Source organism: Pyrgilauda ruficollis, unplaced genomic scaffold (genome assembly GCF_017590135.1).
Source record: "Pyrgilauda ruficollis isolate IOZ18807 unplaced genomic scaffold, ASM1759013v1 scaffold84, whole genome shotgun sequence".
In the NCBI taxonomy this organism is placed as follows: Eukaryota; Metazoa; Chordata; class Aves; order Passeriformes; family Passeridae; genus Pyrgilauda; species Pyrgilauda ruficollis.
This window is the reverse complement of record NW_024530377.1, coordinates 394525-414964: the sequence shown is the minus strand read 5'-3', so window position 1 is coordinate 414964 and position 20440 is coordinate 394525. Positions and strand designations below refer to the sequence as shown.

At 40.3% G+C, this 20440-nt stretch overlaps 2 protein-coding genes across 3 annotated transcripts in view; one reads left to right on the top strand and one right to left on the bottom strand.

Moving 5' to 3' along the window:
• The window catches only part of TTC3 (tetratricopeptide repeat domain 3), a 55240-nt gene extending 41184 nt beyond the window's left edge, over positions 1 to 14056 (bottom strand). Inside the window, exons 1-11 of the mRNA XM_041487786.1 lie at positions 13958 to 14056; positions 13213 to 13301; positions 11098 to 11143; positions 9486 to 9618; positions 8883 to 8967; positions 8015 to 8068; positions 6128 to 6251; positions 5818 to 5903; positions 5515 to 5609; positions 525 to 587; positions 29 to 83 (exon numbers count right to left, since the gene is read on the bottom strand). Coding sequence (XP_041343720.1) covers positions 29 to 83; positions 525 to 587; positions 5515 to 5609; positions 5818 to 5903; positions 6128 to 6251; positions 8015 to 8068; positions 8883 to 8967; positions 9486 to 9618; positions 11098 to 11143; positions 13213 to 13290 — 819 coding nt within the window. The 5' untranslated portion in view covers positions 13291 to 13301; positions 13958 to 14056. The remainder of the gene's footprint in view (positions 1 to 28; positions 84 to 524; positions 588 to 5514; positions 5610 to 5817; positions 5904 to 6127; positions 6252 to 8014; positions 8069 to 8882; positions 8968 to 9485; positions 9619 to 11097; positions 11144 to 13212; positions 13302 to 13957) is intronic.
• Positions 14057 to 14136: 80 nt separating this feature from the next.
• Positions 14137 to 18140, top strand: LOC121364482 (phosphatidylinositol glycan anchor biosynthesis class P). Of its 2 annotated transcripts, none has more exons than XM_041487785.1 (4): positions 14137 to 14458; positions 15284 to 15356; positions 15808 to 15926; positions 17896 to 18140. In XM_041487785.1, the coding sequence occupies exons 1-4, from the start codon at positions 14377 to 14379 to the stop codon at positions 17952 to 17954; spliced, it is 333 nt and encodes a 110-aa protein (XP_041343719.1). In that variant the 5' UTR covers positions 14137 to 14376; the 3' UTR covers positions 17955 to 18140. The 2 variants fall into 2 exon arrangements, with proteins under 2 accessions (XP_041343719.1, XP_041343718.1); XM_041487784.1 differs by lacking the exon at positions 17896 to 18140 and adding an exon at positions 16197 to 16986 and having other exon boundaries at positions 14146 to 14458.
• Positions 18141 to 20440: the final 2300 nt, after the last annotated feature.

Here is a 20440-nt window from a genome sequence, read left to right as displayed (position 1 = left end):
TTTGGAATGGAATGTGCAAGAAACCAACCTTTGGCCAGTCAGGCTTGAGAACTATGGCTCTTTTTCCATCAAGAACAGCTCTCCTGAGAGAAGGGAGGGGAAAGAAGAGAAATTTATTATTTATAGCTCAAAAAAGAAAAAAAAAATCTCCAGGCTGGTGTAAAAAGCGTAACTACAAATCCAATAAATGAGAATATAACAATTAAAAATTGAATAAAACAGCAGCTCACATGGAAACTATGGAATGGTTTGGGTTTTTTCCCCAAGCTATGGAAATGGTTTGGGTGGGAAAGGACCTTAAACCTCACCCAGTTCCACCCCAAAATGAGCAGGGACACCTTCCACTGCTCCAAGAAAAAAATCCATCCTGGCCTTGGACACCTCCAGGGATGGGGGATCCTTAACCACAACTGCAGCCACAGAACCAGAACCAATTTGATGTTTTGGGCTTTAAGAAAATGCCAAGAATTCCAAATGCCCCCTGTTTAGAAAGCAGCTGAGCCCAGGGGTGCAGGGTTACTCACTCGTACTGCCGGGTGAGGATGAAGCACAGAGCTCGGTTCCCATACAGCAGGTGGTTGGTGGGGCTGGAAAAAATGACATTATCCAGAGTTAATGATGGCTATTCCTACTGAAAACCCCAAGGAGAAGGAAAGAAAATGGGATTTTCACCAGATTTGCCTGCAAAAACCCCACACAGAAAACCCCGTGGGTGTATATGGGAATGTTCATTATAATTGTGGGACCATTTGTAAGTTTTTGGGGCCATTAATGCAACTTCCAATTAGTTAATAATGGCTATTCCCACTGAAAACCCTAAGATTAAAAAAAAATCCTGAATTTTCACCAGAGTTGCCTGCAAAAACTCCACACAGAAAATCCCATGGGTGTATATGGGAATGTTCATTGAAATTGTGGGATCATTTGTAAGTTTTTGGGACCATTAATGCAACTTCCAGTTAGTTAATGATGGCTATTCCCACTGAAAACCCTAAGATTAAAAAAAAATCCTGAATTTTCACCAGAGTTGCCTGCAAAAACTCCACACAGAAAACTCAGTGAGTTTACAAGCTGTCACTGGGAATATCCAATATAATTGTGGGATCATTTTTCAGTTTAGGAGCCATTAATGCAACTTCCAATTAGTTAATAATGGCTATTCCCTCTGAAAACCCTAAGATTAAAAAAAAATCCTGAATTTTCACCAGAGTTGCCTGCAAAAACTCCACACAGAAAACTCAGTGAGTTTACAAGCTGTCACTGGGAATATCCAATATAATTGTGGGATCATTTTTCAGTTTAGGAGCCATTAATGCAACTTCCAATTAGTTAATAATGGCTATTCCCTCTGAAAACCCTAAGATTAAAAAAAAATCCTGAATTTTCACCAGAGTTGCCTGCAAAAACTCCACACAGAAAACTCAGTGAGTTTACAAGCTGTCACTGGGAATATCCAATATAATTGTGGGATCATTTTTCAGTTTAGGAGCCATTAATGCAACTTCCAATTAGTTAATAATGGCTATTCCCTCTGAAAACCCTAAGATTAAAAAAAAATCCTGAATTTTCACCAGAGTTGCCTGCAAAAACTCCACACAGAAAACTCAGTGAGTTTACAAGCTGTCACTGGGAATATCCAATATAATTGTGGGATCATTTTTCAGTTTAGGAGCCATTAATGCAACTTCCAATTAGTTAATAATGGCTATTCCCTCTGAAAACCCTAAGATTAAAAAAAAATCCTGAATTTTCACCAGAGTTGCCTGCAAAAACTCCACACAGAAAACTCAGTGAGTTTACAAGCTGTCACTGGGAATATCCAATATAATTGTGGGATCATTTTTCAGTTTAGGAGCCATTAATGCAACTTCCAATTAGTTAATAATGGCTATTCCCTCTGAAAACCCTAAGATTAAAAAAAAATCCTGAATTTTCACCAGAGTTGCCTGCAAAAACTCCACACAGAAAACTCAGTGAGTTTACAAGCTGTCACTGGGAATATCCAATATAATTGTGGGATCATTTTTCAGTTTAGGAGCCATTAATGCAACTTCCAATTAGTTAATAATGGCTATTCCCTCTGAAAACCCTAAGATTAAAAAAAAATCCTGAATTTTCACCAGAGTTGCCTGCAAAAACTCCACACAGAAAACTCAGTGAGTTTACAAGCTGTCACTGGGAATATCCAATATAATTGTGGGATCATTTTTCAGTTTAGGAGCCATTAATGCAACTTCCAATTAGTTAATAATGGCTATTCCCTCTGAAAACCCTAAGATTAAAAAAAAATCCTGAATTTTCACCAGAGTTGCCTGCAAAAACTCCACACAGAAAACTCAGTGAGTTTACAAGCTGTCACTGGGAATATCCAATATAATTGTGGGATCATTTTTCAGTTTAGGAGCCATTAATGCAACTTCCAATTAGTTAATAATGGCTATTCCCTCTGAAAACCCTAAGATTAAAAAAAAATCCTGAATTTTCACCAGAGTTGCCTGCAAAAACTCCACACAGAAAACTCAGTGAGTTTACAAGCTGTCACTGGGAATATCCAATATAATTGTGGGATCATTTTTCAGTTTAGGAGCCATTAATGCAACTTCCAATTAGTTAATAATGGCTATTCCCTCTGAAAACCCTAAGATTAAAAAAAAATCCTGAATTTTCACCAGAGTTGCCTGCAAAAACTCCACACAGAAAACTCAGTGAGTTTACAAGCTGTCACTGGGAATATCCAATATAATTGTGGGATCATTTTTAAGTTTAGGAGCCATTAATGCAACTTCCAATTAATTCAAATTATTCTTAGCCTGCACTTAAAAAGCAGCTCTGAGTTAATAATGGCTATTCCTGTTGAAAACTGTAAGGAGAAGGAAAAAAAATGGGATTTTCACCAGATTTGCCTGCAAAAACTCCCCACAGAAAACTCAGTGAGTTTACATGGGAATGTTCATTACAATTGTGGGATCATTTTTAAGTTTTCAGGCCATTAATGCAACTTCCACTTAGTTAATGATGGCTATTCCTATTGAAAATCTTAAGGAGAAGGAAAACATGGGATTTTCACTACTGAAAACCTTAAGGAGAAGGAAAAAAAAAGGGATTTTCACCAGATTTGCCTGCAAAAACTCCACGCAGAAAATCCCATGGGTGTATATGGGAATGTTCATGATAATTGTGGGACCATTTGTAACTTTTGGGGCCATTAATGCAACTTCCAATTAATTCAAATTATTCTCAGGCTGCTCTTAAAAAGCAGCTTACTCTGCAGCTCCTGGAAATGGTATGACCTCCTGGGCTCTTTCCCAGCCCCAGGATTTCCTGGTTTTCTGCCAAATTCTGCTCTTCCCTTTCTGCCCTTGCTACAGTTATGCAAGAAAGGTGAAATCAGCTCGAATTTGGGACCAAACCCCCTCCTGCCATGTGGCATTTATGGGGATTAAAATGGATTTATTCCCAAAATATTGGAAATTCATTGATTAAATTGAATTTGGTTCAATTAAACGTGATGAGACATAGATGAAAGGGAGGTAAATAAATCAAAAATCCTGATCCTTTCCAGGGCAAAGGTGTAAAGCTACAGAGCTCAAAAAAAATGAAAAATCCAACTCTTTGCACAAGGGGGTTTTGTGGAAAGTGGGATTTTATCAATTTTCCTGTATTTTAGAGACAGCAGGAGGAGTAAAATCAGCATTTTCATGAGCACAGCACCAATGGTGAACACACCAACCCTGCTGACATTCCAAGGGAAGGGGAAAAACGTCCTAAAAATTCCCATTTCATCCCTTTCTCCCTTCTACAGAGCCCAGGAAAGTCTCCAGAGCTTTTCAGGAAATGCCTTTAGGGAAGAAATTGAACAAAGATTTGAAAAGGAAACAAAGCCTGAGAGCTGCCAAGAACAGGCAGTGAAATATTTGTTCTTTATTCCTTTTGCATCATGGGAATAAAGATAAATAATGATAAATATTGGCAACATTTGCAAGAGCATTTAGAGGGCAAACACCCAAAGTGGTTGCTCTTGGATGTCCACACGAAATAATTAAATTAATATTTAAATTATTAAAATAATTCCTTTGAAATTAAAATAATTAAAATTAAAATTATCCATATTAAAATAATTCATTTTCTTGCAGGCTTACTCTTCTTCCTCTTGGTCATCTGAAGCCCTAAGAGGACTTTTGGAACAGAAAAAAAAACCAGCAAAAAAATATAATAAAAATGGGTTACAGGGCTTTTTAAAAAAAATTAGGTCTCATTTGGCCTCTAATTAAAATGGCTGATGCAAAACTGCAGAAAATGAGGAGAAAAGTGAAGAAGCTGAGATCAGTTCTTACCAAAACTCAATGGCTTTGGTGTATGACATGATGGCACAGCCCAGGGCTCCCTGGGAAAATTCAGCATTTCCTCTCTGCTTCATGGCTTCACTCTTCTGTGGGACCAGGAAAAAAACAAATTTATGCACTAAACTCATTAAATTCAGCAGTGTAAAGGTCATTATTTCATGCAGTAAAGGGAATTTTTGACGCCAGAATGAAACACTCAAGGTTTTGAAATATTTCTCTTCAATAACTGGGGTTTTTTTTACAATCAAAACCCTCCAAAAAACGACCCAAACACATCCTGAGAGCTTCTCTCACCTTCCTGGAGCTCTCACAGGTCAGAGCTCTCAGTTCTGCCACTAAATCACAATCCTCCAGTGCCACCCTGGTGATGTAACGGTTCCCTGGAGACAAAATTCAGGAGAACACAGAGGGTGAGCAATTCCCACTAAAAATCCTGCTCTGCTCCCCCAAACCCACAACAAATTCAGCAACAGGAGCAATCCAAATTAATCATTTACTACTGGAGAAGCCCAGAACGGAGATAAGAACAGGAATTATTTCATGATTTCCAAGAGAAAAGTGATTTTTTTTCTCTGATTTTTTTGCCCTTCTGGAGTGTCCATACTCACACTCAGAAAAAAACATGGCAAGGATGGCCCTGCCAAAGTCCCCCAGCTGCTCCAGGTCCTGCAGGATGTTGGCATCCCCCACACACCTGACCCAGTCCAGGGCCTCTCCAAGGTGGAAGAGACCCTGTTGGAATTGGGAAAAAATAGAGAAAAATCAAAAAAAAGTCATTAATTGACAAAGCAAAGTGTTGGAGCTCTTATCTCTGCTTCTGTTCAGCTGATTTTTCACCTGACAACAGCAAATAAATACAAATATTTGGAGATCTCCAGCACAGCACAGTCACAAAATCAAACCAGACTTGCAACAGGAAGAATTCAAATGCTAGAATTCCATTTAGAAGCTTCTGAAATGATTGGAAAATAATAAAAAACCCCTCAAATTTGATTTAGAAGCCCTAAGAGGACTTTTGGAACAGAAAAAAAAACCAGCAAAAAAATATAATAAAAATGGGTTACAGGGCTTTTTAAAAAAAATTAGGTCTCATTTGGCCTCTAATTAAAATGGCTGATGCAAAACTGCAGAAAATGAGGAGAAAAGTGAAGAAGTTGAGATCAGTTCTTACCAAAACTCAATGGCTTTGGTGTATGACATGATGGCACAGCCCAGGGCTCCCTGGGAAAATTCAGCATTTCCTCTCTGCTTCATGGCTTCACTCTTCTGTGGGACCAGGAAAAAAACAAATTTATGCACTAAACTCATTAAATTCAGCAGTGTAAAGGTCATTATTTCATGCAGTAAAGGGAATTTTTGACGCCAGAATGAAACACTCAAGGTTTTGAAATATTTCTCTTCAATAACTGGGGTTTTTTTTACAATCAAAACCCTCCAAAAAACGACCCAAACACATCCTGAGAGCTTCTCTCACCTTCCTGGAGCTCTCACAGGTCAGAGCTCTCAGTTCTGCCACTAAATCACAATCCTCCAGTGCCACCCTGGTGATGTAACGGTTCCCTGGAGACAAAATTCAGGAGAACACAGAGGGTGAGCAATTCCCACTAAAAATCCTGCTCTGCTCCCCCAAACCCACAACAAATTCAGCAACAGGAGCAATCCAAATTAATCATTTACTACTGGAGAAGCCCAGAACGGAGATAAGAACAGGAATTATTTCATGATTTCCAAGAGAAAAGTGATTTTTTTCTGATTTTTTGCCCTTCTGGAGTGTCCATACTCACACTCAGAAAAAAACATGGCAAGGATGGCCCTGCCAAAGTCCCCCAGCTGCTCCAGGTCCTGCAGGATGTTGGCATCCCCCACACACCTGACCCAGTCCAGGGCCTCTCCAAGGTGGAAGAGACCCTGTTGGAATTGGGAAAAAATAGAGAAAAATCAAGAAAAAGTCATTAATTGACAAAGCAAAGTGTTGGAGCTCTTATCTCTGCTTGTGTACAGCTGATTTTTCACCTGACAACAGCAAATAAATACAAATATTTGGAGATCTCCAGCACAGCACAGTCACAAAATCAAACCAGACTTGCAACAGGAAGAATTCAAATGCTAGAATTCCATTTAGAAGCTTCTGAAATGATTGGAAAATAATAAAAAACCCCTCAAATTTGATTTAGAAACTTCCCTGTGATGACTGAAATTATTAAAAAAATAATAATATAAACGCCCAAAAATTTTATTTAGAAACTACTTCTTATGGCTGTTGAAAAATATTATTAAAAAATCAGGAATATCCCTGAAAATGCAGCAGCTGGGGAATCCACAGCTGTGTTTATTCTGGTTTTCCTATTGCTCCTGCCATGTTGGTTTTTGAATTCAAATGCTAGAATTCCATTTAGAAGCTTCTGAAATGATTGGAAAATAATAAAAAACCCCTCAAATTTGATTTAGAAACTTCCCTGTGATGACTGAAATTATTAAAAAAATAATAATATAAACGCCCAAAAATTTTATTTAGAAACTACTTCTTATGGCTGTTGAAAAATATTATTAAAAAATCAGGAATATCCCTGAAAATGCAGCAGCTGGGGAATCCACAGCTGTGTTTATTCTGTTTATTCCTGCCATGTTGGTTTTCAAATTCAATGATTTTATTTTACTTTTGGCCCCAGAAAACAAACACACTGTTGTACAATATTATTACTTTTTTATTTTTAATAGTACTAGGAGAAAATATGTAATGGTATAGTCTCATATTTTAACAGAACACTTTGAAAAAAAAAATCCTTCACTAATAATAGAATTTTTTTACTTTATAAATTTCTAAAAGTAATCTTTATAATGTTAAAAATAACAATTCGAATAATAATTAAAACCAAATCAAGATTATTATTAATGGCAGGTAAAGATTTTAAAGTGATTTATCTGCTCTTGATAAAACAGATGTTTTGATTAGGTATTGTAAAATCTAGAGGATTTATAAAATGTATTACTAAACTTTTTAGGTGTTTATATTTATTTTCTAGGTCACCAACTGTTACAAACAAAACTAAATTTCAGAGAAAAACCTATATTAAGTGAAGTGCCTTTAAACACTGTAAGAATATTTACTGATAATTCTAAGAAAACACACAAATCAGGGTGTCAAATACATGAAAAACATCAGAATGAAACATTCAAACAATCCAAAGTTCTCCTCAAATTATCAAATTAGCAGTAGTAATTAGAGCATTTTAACTATTTTAAAAACTTCTCAATTTCATGATAAATTCTACTTATATGTAGTTAATGTAGTTAAAAGAATAAAAGGATTAGTCTTAAAGGACTAATAATAAGAGTTGCTTATTATTCATATTACTAATAAATAACCATTATAACATCATTGATAAATAATAATATTATTGTTATTATAGTGGTGTTATTATATTGACGTTATTATTATTGATGTTGTTGTTTCCAAGTGGGACAAAAGAGATTAAACCCAGGGAAATTCAGGATCTTCACAGCCCAAAGTTTACAGTTTCCAAAGCTGGAAAATGCAACGAGCTCAGTTCTAGCAGAAACTGAATTCTGTAAATAAAAAGATGGATCAGGAGATTTCCCAGCTCTGCCTGTGCCAGGCCCTTGAAGCTGAGGAGTTCCAGGGAATCTCCCAAACAATTCCAGAAACTCACATTTTCTATTCCATTGCCAATCCTCAAGATGCCACTGATGAAATGTGGGATGTTCTGGAACAAGGATAAAAAAAAATTAAAAAAAATTTAAAAAATCAGTTATTGAGAGGAGATAATTGGAATTTCTGCCTGCTCAGGTTCAGCTCAGTGACATTTCCTGTTCTGCTGGAATTCAGCATCACTGGGGCAGCTGCATTCCAGATTTTTGTTGAAAAATAAATGAGAAGAGAGAATTTCTGCTGAGGAAATTCTGCCCCTTTGAGCCCTAAATCCCAAAGAAACCCAAAGCTGAGACATCCCAAAATCTGCTCCTCCAAATCCATTTTACTCTTGGATGTACAAGCCAGAAAATGAAGAGAAATTAAATAAGAAATATGTTATATCTATATTTATAAAATAAAATACACCTAAATTTACAAAATAAAAATGTAGCTTGGGATTGGACACACAATTTCAAGAAAAGAAGTAAGAAATGTTTTATTACGTAAATCTAAAATAAAATCCACAACAAATGGAACAAATTCCTCACATCCTCCTCTCCACTATTCTGTTTCTGTTTTAAGTCAGTTAAAGCAAATTTAAAATATCATTTTTTGAACGAGGGGAAAAAATTTATTCAAGTCATTCACCCACCAACTTCATTTCTGACTGCAAATATTTCCTAAATTATCCCATCTGGAATAAAGCCTAGGCCACAATTTCTTTCTGGAAAGCTGCAACCCAATTATCAAATCATTGATAATTATGTCTTCACTTCAGCAAAAGGAAATGTCTAATTCAGGATATAACCCCGAGATGCTCAAGGGACAGATTTAATGAACATATATTTGAAAGTGGAGAAATTTGAAATTCAAAATCCAGGACTTACAACAACTCTTTTAATTAAATCAGCAAGGTCTTCCATAACATTGAACTCAAAGATTTTCTTCGTGTTCCAGTCCAGAAACACCAAGCTGTTGGAAAACAGAATGAATTATTATTTAGACAAACACCAAGCTGTTAGAGGTTCTTAATTACGAATACTTAGAGGGATTAGATCTGAGAATGTTTAAAAATTCACGTCCAACCCTTCAGAGGAGGAAGGAGAAAAATAATAATAATTAAAAGAAGAAGAGCTGGAAAGGTTTTGCTGCTTTTGAAATGTCAGCATCTACAAAAATACTGAAATACCTCCCAAATTTCAGCTTCCCAGACTCCCAAAGATTCCAAAATTCAGATTCCCAAAGATTCCGAACTCCAAAATCCCAAAGATTCCAAACTTCAGAAAATCAATCTTAATCTTTTCATTTCCTGTGGATTCAAGAACTTGACCTCAACCAACTCCAACATTTCTGCACCAGCTGGAGCCTTACTGGAAGCACCCAAGGGATTTTCACCGGAACAAGGAAAAGTGGGATGATTTGGAGGGAAATGCCCTTGGAAAAGTGGGAAGATTTGGAGGGAAATCTCCTTGGAAAATGTGGACACTCACCAAAATTCATCCACAAAGGTCGTGCTCTCCCTCGTGAAGAGTGCACACCAAAAGATTCTGATTTTGATCACATTGCAAAATTCCCTTAATTTTTCCACAGGCTGACTGCACCACACCTCACAGGGATCAACTCCTGGAAGGGCAAAAAAAATGGGAATTACAGGGCACAATTCAGGCATTCCAAAGTTCCAATAAACATTAAAATAAAGGATTAATTCAGGGATTCCAAAGTACCAATAAATATTAAAATTAATCATTATTTCAGGCATTATAAAGTACCAATAAATATTAAAATAAAGGATGAATTCAGGCATTCCAAAGTGCCAGAAAACATTAAAATCAATCATTATTTCAGGAATTCCAAAGTATCAGTAAATACGAAAATAAAGGATTAATTCAGGAATTCCAAAGTGCCAATAAATATTAAAATCAATCATTATAAAGTACCAATAAATATTAAAATAAAGGATGAATTCAGGCGTTCCGAAGTGCCAATAATTAAAATCCAGGATGATTTCCAGCCTGTATTCCTGACAAACCAAAGCAAGGGAATCTGAACACTCCGAACTCACCTGGTAATTGAGGGGGTTTTGGAGAGGGGGTTTTTATGGAATTATGGATAGGGAGCTGCTGGAAGGTTTTGCACCCCTGTATTCTGAATGGATAAATTAAGACAAAAATGGATAAATTAAGATAAAAATGGATAAATGCAGCCTCTCCTTGCTGGGCTGGAAGGGAATGTTCTTTTCCAGGAAAACATCAGCCTCTTCCACCTGTATCCATGAATTATTCTGGACAAGAATAATTGAATTAAGCAGGGCAAGAGGGCACAAAAGCATCAGGGTTTGTCCTCAAAAGCATCCTGCAATTCCCAGAATGTGGATAGAACTGGGAGGGATGGAGGGGAATTAAAAATTAAATGGGGGCATTGAGGTGGCTTCAAGTCCTCCGGAGGAAATTAAAGTTTATTGGGGTGGCTTCAGGTACTCTCAGAGCAGAGCAGCCTCACCTGACAGTCGGGAAAAGACAGACAGGGAAATAAAAGGAAAAAACCCATGGAAAAATACACACACCAAAAAAAAACCAAAAAAACAAAAAAAAAAAAAACAAAAAAAAAAAAAAAAAAAAAAAAAAACCACCAAACAAAAAAAAAAAAAAAAAAAACAACCACCAAAACAATCACTTTCCACAGCTGTTTATCTGCTTATTCCCACAAATTAGAGGGTGGTGAAGAAAATATAATTTTGAATTTGAGCCATCTGTTTTTCTGCAACTGGGAATTTTTGGTTAATTCTTACTGCAAAACCTTCTCTGCAAAAAAACAAAAAAAAAACCCAAAAAATGGAAGTTGTTTTTAGACCTACACAGCTAAAACCACCAGCCTTGAATCTCCATCCTCACAGCATTCATTGCCTGCATTTATGTAAATATTACTGAATATTTAAGTTATTTTAGGAGAAATAGATGAGAATTGTTCCAGGGTAACAGAATATAACAATGCTTCTGCTAAAAAGTAATAATGAACCAACTTTCAGGCAAAATAAGGAAAAGTAAAATTAAATAGCAATTCAAAGATCCAAGAAATGGAAGAATATTGGTTTCGTTTCCATACCTGTTTTAGGATTAGGCAGCACTGTCTGTCCAAAGGTTCCATGACGCTAAAGATAAACACAATACTTACATATTTATATGTAATATATTTACATATTTACCATTTATTACATTGCACAGCCAATAGCAAGCAAAGAAAGCGTTTTGTTTGGAGAAAAAAAGAGTATTTACCTGCATCCCCATTAAAAAAATGGCCATATGTTAATGGTTATGAATGGACAAGAAAAGCTTTACTCACTTATATTAAAATTTAATTTACTCACGTTTATTAAAATTGTAGTTAGTTTATTAAATTTCAGTTAAGTTTAACATGTGTTTTTCAGAGGCATGTATAGCTTTTTAGTGGTTCTACAGACTGCCAATTACACAGAAGCTTTTACATTATTTCCATAAATGATTCTTATGTAAAACCATGACACTGACAGGGAAAATTCATCAGGAACTGGAGCCACAGGACACAGGGAATGGCTCCCACTGCCAGAGAGCAGGGCTGGATGGGATCTTGGGAATGAGGAATTGTTCCCTGGCAGGGTGGGCAGGGCTGGGATGGAATTCCCAGAGCAGCTGTGGCTGCCCCTGGATCCCTGGCAGTGCCCAAGGCCAGGTTGGACACTGGGGCTGGAGCAGCCTGGCACAGTGGAAAGTGTGCCTGAAATGGCAGGGGTGACACTGGATAGGATTTGGGGTCCCTCCCAACCCAAACCAGTCTGGGATTAAATAAACAGAGCCTTGCTGGGCACAAAGAAATGCGTAAAATTGGAAGAGACTGGAAGAACAAAGAAGGGGCAAAGCTGCAGTCACTGCAGAGCTGAAATCCCAGGGACCCAGAGCTGAAATCCCACAGGCCAAGAGCTCAAATCCCAGGAACCCAGAGCTGAAATGTCAGGAACCCAGAGCTGAAATGTCAGGGACCCAGAGCTGAAACCCCATAGACCAAGAGCTGAAATCCCAGGAACCAAGAGGTGAAAACCCAGGAACCAAGAGCTGAAATCCCAGGAACCCAGAGCTGAAATCCCAGGAACCAAGAGCTGAAATCCCACAGACCAAGAGGTGAAAACCCAGGAACCAAGAGCTGAAATCCCAGGAACCCAGAGCTGAAATCCCAGGAACCAAGAGCTGAAATCCCACAGACCAAGAGGTGAAAACCCAGGAACCAAGAGCTGAAATCCCAGGAACCCAGAGCTGAAATCCCAGGAACCAAGAGCTGAAATCCCAGGAACCAAGAGGTGAAAACCCAGGAAGCAAGAGCTGAAATGCCACAGGCCAGAGGCCAAGAGGCATGAAAACCCAGGGGCCAAGAGCTGAAATCCCAGGAATTCAGAGCTGAAATCCCACAGGCCAAGAGCTGAAATCCCAGGAATTCAGAGCTGAAATCCCACAGCCCAAGAGCTCAAATCCCAGGAACCCAGAGCTGAAATGTCAGGGACCCAGAGCTGAAACCCCATAGACCAAGAGCTGAAATCCCAGGAACCAAGAGGTGAAAACCCAGGAACCAAGAACTGAAATCCCAGAAATCAAGAGCTGAAATGCCACAGGCCAGAGGCCAAGAGGCATGAAAACCCAGGGGCCAAGAGCTGAAATCCCAAGAAAGCAGAGCGGAAACCCCAGGAAGCCAGAGCAGAGTGCCCTGCAGGGCCAGGGTTTGATGTGTGAGGCTGAGCTGCCGCAGCCCAGGAATGGCCACAGGACCGACAGGCTGGGCAGGCTGTGCTGACAGGAGCTGCACTCACCAAGCCCCTGCTGCTGTCAGGGCACACAGGCTCTGGCTCTGCCCCAGTTTGGGGTTTTTGTAAGGGAGTCATGGCCAGGGTGAGGTACCTGTATGGCAGCTTGAGTTCATCAGCACTGGGAATGACTCTGGAGATCTGAGCAGAGAATCCCAGAATGATTTTTGTTGGAAGGGGCCTTAAATATAATCCCATCCCACCTTGCCATAGCAGGGACACCTTCCACCATCCCAGGCTGTGCCAAGCCCCAATGTCCATCCTGGCCTTCGACATTCCAGGGATACAGGGGCAGCCACAGCTGCTCTGGGCACCCTGTGCCAGGGTCAGATCAGGGTAAAACCCCCCTGGAACATTCTGCAAGTTTCCCATGGAGCTCCAACCCCACTTACCTGTTGAAAGTAGGATGAATCACCAGCAAAAAGAGCCAAAGCTGCAACAAGGTCGGATTTGAAGAGGGGATCAGCCATGGCACATCACCCTGAGAGAAAGGGAGGGTGAGAAACACGAACACCTGGAGCTGTGCCCCACCTGCCACGATCACAGCGCTAAACCTCACTTTGCCGGGTCTAGGGAAAACCGAGCAGCAGTTAAGCAGAGCTTAACGCTGAGAACAGCCATCCTAAACCCGGCTGAAAGCTTGGCACGGCGACTAACTCTGATCCACACCGCGACAGGAGCCGGGGCACTTCTCTCTGCAGGGCCAAGGAGCAGCAGCCCGGGAATCACATCGGCACCTCGGGAATCACGGCAGCTTCACCCCGGGAATCGCGGCGGCTGCACCCCTCGGGAATCGCGGCTCCACCCCGGAATGCCGAACGCCCCGCCCCGTCCCGGCAGCTCCCGGGCTCCCCCCAGCGTCGCCATCCCATCCCGGAACCCGCGGGCTCTCGCACGTGCGTTATCCCGTGTGTTATCCCGCCGGCACAGCGCTGTCCGTGCCGGTGCTGCAAGAGCCCGGAGAGGCTCCCGGCACCGCGCTCCGCCTCGGGCGGGCCGGGAGCGCCCGTCACGGTGCCGGGCACAAACCGGGCAGCAAGCGGGGGTTCCGCGATGGGCGAAGCGCGGGAGAAGGCAGCCGAGGAGCACCCGCTCCCTTCCTCCCTCCCTGTATCCATCCCCGCATCGCGCACGCACCGCTCCGGCTCCGATTCCCGATTCTGATTCCCAATCCGATCCGCTCCTACGCCGCCGCCGCTCCCGCCGCCCCAGCGCGCCCCGCCCGCCGGACACCCCGCCCATTGGCCGCCCGCCCTCTGACGTCACGGGCCGCGGCCAATCGGCGGGCCGTGCGCCTGCGCGCGTGGCCGGATGCGGGAGCGGGGGTAGGGAGCCCCTTCCTCCCCTTCCCCCCTTCCTCCCTTCTTCTTCTTCCTCCTCCTCCTCCTCCTCCTCCTGCCGCTGTCCCAGGCTGTGGAAGGCGAAGGGGCAGAGCCCGGCGGGGGGTGGGGGAGGGAGGGGCACGGGGGGTGCCCCCAAGGGGCTCCCCAGGAAATCTCCGCCATCCTCGTGTCCCTTCTCCGCCCTCCCCGCGAAGTTCAAGGGAAGAGCCCAGGATGGTTGAGAACTCTCCGGCCCCGCTGCCAGAAAGGGCAATTTACGGATTTGCGCTTTTTTTGGGCTCGTGGTTTGGCTTCAGTGAGTATCCCACAGCCGGATCCATCACCCCGGAGTGCTGCTGTGCTGCGTTCCCGTTTTAATCCGTTTTTTACTCGAATCACGCACATTCTCACATTCACTGAGCACTGGAGGTAGTTGTGGCGTTGCCTTCCCCACCAAAATACTGAAAAAAAAATAATTAAAAAAATAAGTCGGTCTGGTCAACAGCAGTGGAAAATATTTTGGGTTCCATCAGCTTTTCTGTGCTGGTGTGATGGGTTCCTCATTTCTCTGGGGATCCAGGGTTGGAGAGGGTAGGGAACACTTTTCCAACACAAGAAAAGGTGCTGTAAATCTCTTTAGTGCAGGATCCTGCTGTGGGTCTCTTGCACCCTCGGGCAGTGAGAAACCAGGGGGAGTTGGGCTCAGCTCCTCTCCCAGGAAGAACCAGGAAGGATTTTCAATAATTTTTCATTACAGTTCCATACAAACACTGCAATTCCACCCGGTTTTTTTTTCCATTAAATGACCTCTGTGAGATAATTTTCTGCTTTAATATTACCTCTGTTCAGATTCCTTTGGCTTCTTTTTATTGAGGTGTTTGGGGTGGTTTTGTTGTTTTTTCTTTATTTTTCTGCAGTTTAAATTGGAATAAATTCTTGTCTGCCTTCATAGGAAATTAGACATTAAATGTTAAAGCAAATATAAAACTGATCCAGTGTAACCAGGGACTGGGCAGGATTAGTGTCTGAGAGGCAAATTCTGCAATCTTTTGGGAGAGGTATTTTGGTTTAAATAAAAGCAAAATTCAGGAAGTCCAAAACACCATCAGTCTTACTGTGACTTTTTAATTTTGTTGTGCAGTTTTGTACCTTATCTGGGCTTATATTCCTGAGACTTGGCTCTTCTCCCTGGGACTGACATACTGGCCTCAAAAGTAAGTTCAGCCAATTAAACTCCTTAATTATTTTCAAATAAAAAACCTTTTGTTTTTAAATAATAGCCTTGCATTAAATCCATTTTTTCCTGATGATAAAGGGCTGTAATGTTTCTGAAAGCATTTTTTTATGTAGCTATGGTGAAAATGTTTTGTTGTGCCATGAAATAAATAATATTGGGATATTTTAGGATAAATGTGACATTTTGCTTTTAGGAAGTTTGCTGGTGGGAATACAGCAAACTTTAGGCCATAATTAAAAAATAAGCACCTTTTTAAAGGAATTTATGTGATGGCTTGTCAGTAGCTCCAGTGCAGTCAGGATCCATAATCAGAGGTGTTGTTTCTTTTCCTCCTGGAGAAATTCATCGCAGATACAATACCAACATTAAAACTGATTTATTATTAGGCATTTGTTACTAAATGTAAACTTTTAAATCCTTTTTCTCAGGTACTGGGCAGTTGCTCTGCCAGTTTATCTCCTGGTGGCAGTGGGAATTGGGTATATTTTGCTTTTTGGGATTAACATGATGAGCACAGCTCCACTCAACTCCACTCACACCATCACAGGTAATTTTATTGCTTTTTGAAAAGTTTAATCCTTCACTGAGAATTCTGGAAGAATTTGTTCTACAAAGAATAAAACCCAAATTTTAAGCCTTTAAATAAAACCCAAATTTTAAGCCTTTTTTAAACTCAAATATTTCATTCCTTGGAAGTCCTGGTGGGGTTTTCATCCTTTAAAGCAGCTAAATTTGTAGTGCTGCATTATAAAATTACATCATATTCTTGGAAGAAAAGGACCTGGAAGCCGTGAAATGTTTTCCTTATCTTTTGTAGATAACTTTGCAAAAAAGCAGCAGCAGAAGAAATTCCAAGAGGAGGCAATTCCAGCCCTGAGAGATATTCCCATCAGTGAAGTCAACAGGATGTTCTTCCTCCCTGAAAAAGGGATCTGCAACAGCAGATAGTTGTTGTTAAAATCTGTTTGGACAAAGGATTAATAAAACTTACAGAGTTTTACTATTTAAAACCTCTCCAAGCTAAAAATAAAAACTCTCAGCTTTTTTTTTTCCCTGGATTTCTAATTAAATTTATTATTATTATTATTATTATTATTATTATTATTATCATTATTATTCACCTTAATAACCTGCATTCCTCTGAAAATTATGCCCCAATAATTTATCTGGTTATTCTTTAGAAATTGAAAAAGTGGCTTGAAAAGTGTTCTGTTACTTGCAGCTTTCTGCTTGGAATTCCCCTCTGAGAGGGAAAAAAGAGCAGCTTTTAGACAGAGTTTAGTTCTATTTCTCTTTGAATTCAGGGAGAGAAAATGTGTTTTGCCAGTCAAACACTTGAGGATCTTTTTTTCATTATTAACTGGAAGTGTTTGCATTGTAAAGATATTATTAGCTGTTGTAAATATTAATAAAATGTGGCTGTTTTTTCCATCTTCACCATTTACCTGTGGTTCTGGGAGGTTTCTCCTGGGCTGAGGTGATAAATGATCCATTTTCCTTCACACAATTCTTTATTTAGCCAAATCTGTTGATCCCCCAGCCCCCAAAATATCAGATTTACTGAGTTACCAAAAATAATAAAGGTGGGTTGAGAAGATTTGATGAAACAAGTCTTGAAATTACTTTTTCAAACTTATTTTTAAGAAAATACTGACAACAAAGTTAAAGAGAATAGCTGGAATAGAGGAACTGACAGGTCCATACTGTTAAAACCCAAGGTTAAGTGGTTCAGATGTTTATAAACAGTGAATTGTACTTTTTTTTTATTTATTTCCCTTCTCCCAAGTGTCACAGATACAGTTATCTCCAGGACTCAATGTTATTTAGGTCTATTTTAAAACCCAGTGAATAGAACCTCAGTATTTATTAAGCCTGTAACCAACTTCAGCAGAGAATTTAATTTAAAATGTTATTATTTCATTAAAAGATAATAAATTTTTGAGAATTTGCCTGGAAAATCTTATGCCAGTTCTTTAGAAATCTGTCAAAATGATCATCAGCTGCTCTGGAATATTTTAAGACTTGGTAACAATCACTTTGGTGTAAATATAAATCTGTAGCTGGTTGGGTTTTTGCCTGAATTTGGAGGAAAAATCTCCTTGTTCAGTATTCCAGGTAGGATTAAAACACCTCCTTATTGAAGGGAAAAAAGCTTTTCAACATTTCACTTTGAAATACTGAATTTTAGCTGTATTGGCATGTGGGGGCCTTGTATGAAAATGAATTTGTTTCTAAATTAGAACAGCATTGATTTGTGTGGTAATTTTAAGTTATTAAAGAAGTTTTGGGGTTTTGTTTGCTGTTGTTTCTTGGCCCTGCCACAATCCTGTCCTTTTATTAATTTTCATTAATGATTTAATTTCCATGAATTCATGATTTGATGACCAGCAGCCACAAAGGTGTGTTTACCCTTTTGTCACTCCTCTAATCCCGTTCCAGACATTGAAGTATTGACTGCAATCTTTTTTTTTTTTTTTTTCCTGTGTATTTTCCACCCTTTTTCCTTCCTGAGACAGCAATTTCACCTGGAATTCCTCCCTGCCAACGAGTGAAGGCCACCTTTGGGATCATTTGATGGGAGGATTAATTCAGTGCCTTGTCAAGGATGCCCAAATCCCTTCAGGGTCAAGGAAAACTCCTGGAAAACGACCTGAAAAACACAAATGAAAGGATGTAAACCTTGGGCAAAGATTGGATCAGGGATGAATTTCACTTCTCTGCAGACCCCACAGTTATGGGGAGGCCAAGGGGGGCTCTTTGGTCAAGGAGAACTTGCAGGGGTGAAACTCAATCTTGGCTTTTCTGTCACTGCTGCTTCAGAGACACCGTGGTGACCTTTCCTTCAGCTTGGCCATGTGTGACACTTCAGAAATTGCCTCTGGGAGCAAAATCAAACCAGGCAATAGTGGGAGTTTGGGGCTAAAATATGGATTTTGGGGAATTGGGCATCCACAGGTCTTGCCTGTGACTGGGATGAGAAGATACACAGTTCTGCAAAGAGAAGAGGAGGTTTTTAATGTAGATTTATATAAATTTTGCCTTAGATTTTGAGGGAAAAAAGTCTCCCACGTGACTGAACGGTGGTGCCTTTCTTTACAAAACATCCCTGGATATCAGGTGTCCATTCTTCTCAGAGACTGAGGGGAAACTAAGTAAAAAAAAGGAAAAAAAAAACCCCAAAACTTGCCCTTGTTTTCGCCTTTCTGCCTTACTAGTGGCACCTGGATATCAGGGGTCCATTCTTCTCAGAGACTGGGGGGAAACTAAAGAAAAAAAAAGGAAAAAAAAAAAAAAAACAAACCAAAACTTGCCCTTGTTTTTGCCTTTCTGCCTTACTAGTGGCACAGCTGGTGGAGTTCAATCCACTGCATTGTCCCTGCTGGAATAAAGCCAGGCATGAAAATTCGGTTTTGCATTTAAATGCACCTTTTTGGGTTCTCCTGCAGGCTTTATCCTGTTGGGGATGGATGATGTTTTACACATCTTGCTGTGAAAAGGGAAGGGAAGGGAAGGGAAGGGAAGGGAAGGGAAGGGAAGGGAAGGAAGTCACCATGAAATAAGGAAGGTCCCTGGGTTTCCATGGAGCGGGGCTGCCAAATTTGTGTCTCTTTCTTCTTTCCATCTTGGCAGGAATGGGAAGGATGATAAAAACATGGATTGTGAAGATGCTCCAAGGGCTGGAGCAGCTCTGCTGGCAGGAAAGGCTGGCACAGCTGGGATTGTTCAGCTGCACAGGAGAAGCTTTGGGCTGAGCTCAGGGTGGCCTTGCAGGGCCTGAAGGAGCCCCAGGAAACCTGGAGAGAGACAATTTCCAGGGCATGCAGGGACAGCACACAGGGAATGGCTTCCAACTGAAAAATCACAGGTTTAGATCAGATATTAAGAACAATTTCCTCTCTGGCAGGGTGGGCAGGCCCTAGAATAGAATTCCCAGAGCAGCTGTGGCTGCCCCTGGATCCCTGGCAGTGCCCAAGGCCAGGCTGGACACTGGGGCTTGGAGCAGCCTGGCACAGGGGAAGGTGTCCCTGCCATGGATGAGCTTTAAGGTCCCTCCCAAGCCAAACCATTCCATGATTTCCCTTGAGTTAAGCAGATAAACTTTTGCTGATCTCTAAAGCATTGTCCAGACCATCCCAAAATTATTTCATAATTCCTTATTCCATAATGAATTCTGTCAGCTCCACTGGATCATCTCAAACCCCCTGTGGCTGGGCAGGGGAAGAACAGGAGCAAGGACAACCCAAGACCCTCTGATATAAAATAAAAAGCTCTAATATTAATATTAAATGTTCATCTTGGGACACATCTGTGCTAAGAGTCTATAAACATTAAAAATGCAACAAGTTCCTCTGAACTTCAATTTCATTTGTGGGTGGAAATCCCAAAATGTTTCTGCCTTATAAACAAAATATTTGACTGATCTTGTGTAGATATATTTTGTTCACCTTTCTTGTGGGCCTGAGTTGTTAAAATGTTTAATTTTAAGAGTCCTGCTTGCTGAGTCCTGTTGAATTTCCAGTCAGCTTTCACCCAGCTGGGATGAAAGGGGTGTTTTGTATCTCTCCATTCAGGAAGTTTCTCTTTTTCTGAGGAGAAAGTTTTGGAAGGATTCCGTTTTCTTCTGCCAGTTCCCTTCCAGAGGGGTTGCCAAAGTCAGTTTTGTTGGGGTGCTGTGCTATGGATGGAAAGCAGCTGAGAGATGAAGGCAGTGCAGAATAAATAGCATTAAATAGGAAACGTTTCAGTGAATTGAAGAAAACAAAAATTAAAATTAAATAAATTAAATAAATTTAAAATTAATTAAACAAAATTAAACAAAAATTTAAATAAATAAAATTATTTTAGGATATCTTGTGAAACACCTTAAATTATCTGTGTTTTGGTGCCATGTGTTTGGAAGTGGAGAAGTGGAAATGAATCTAAAAGCTGAATTTTCCTTTGTCACTCTGAGGTTTCAATTTCAACTCGTTCTTGTCATTCCCTATGTGACAGGATTTTGTCTCGTGGTGTAAATTTAATTAATGATCCTCTTGTGAGTTTGCAAGTGGAGATCTTCCAAAA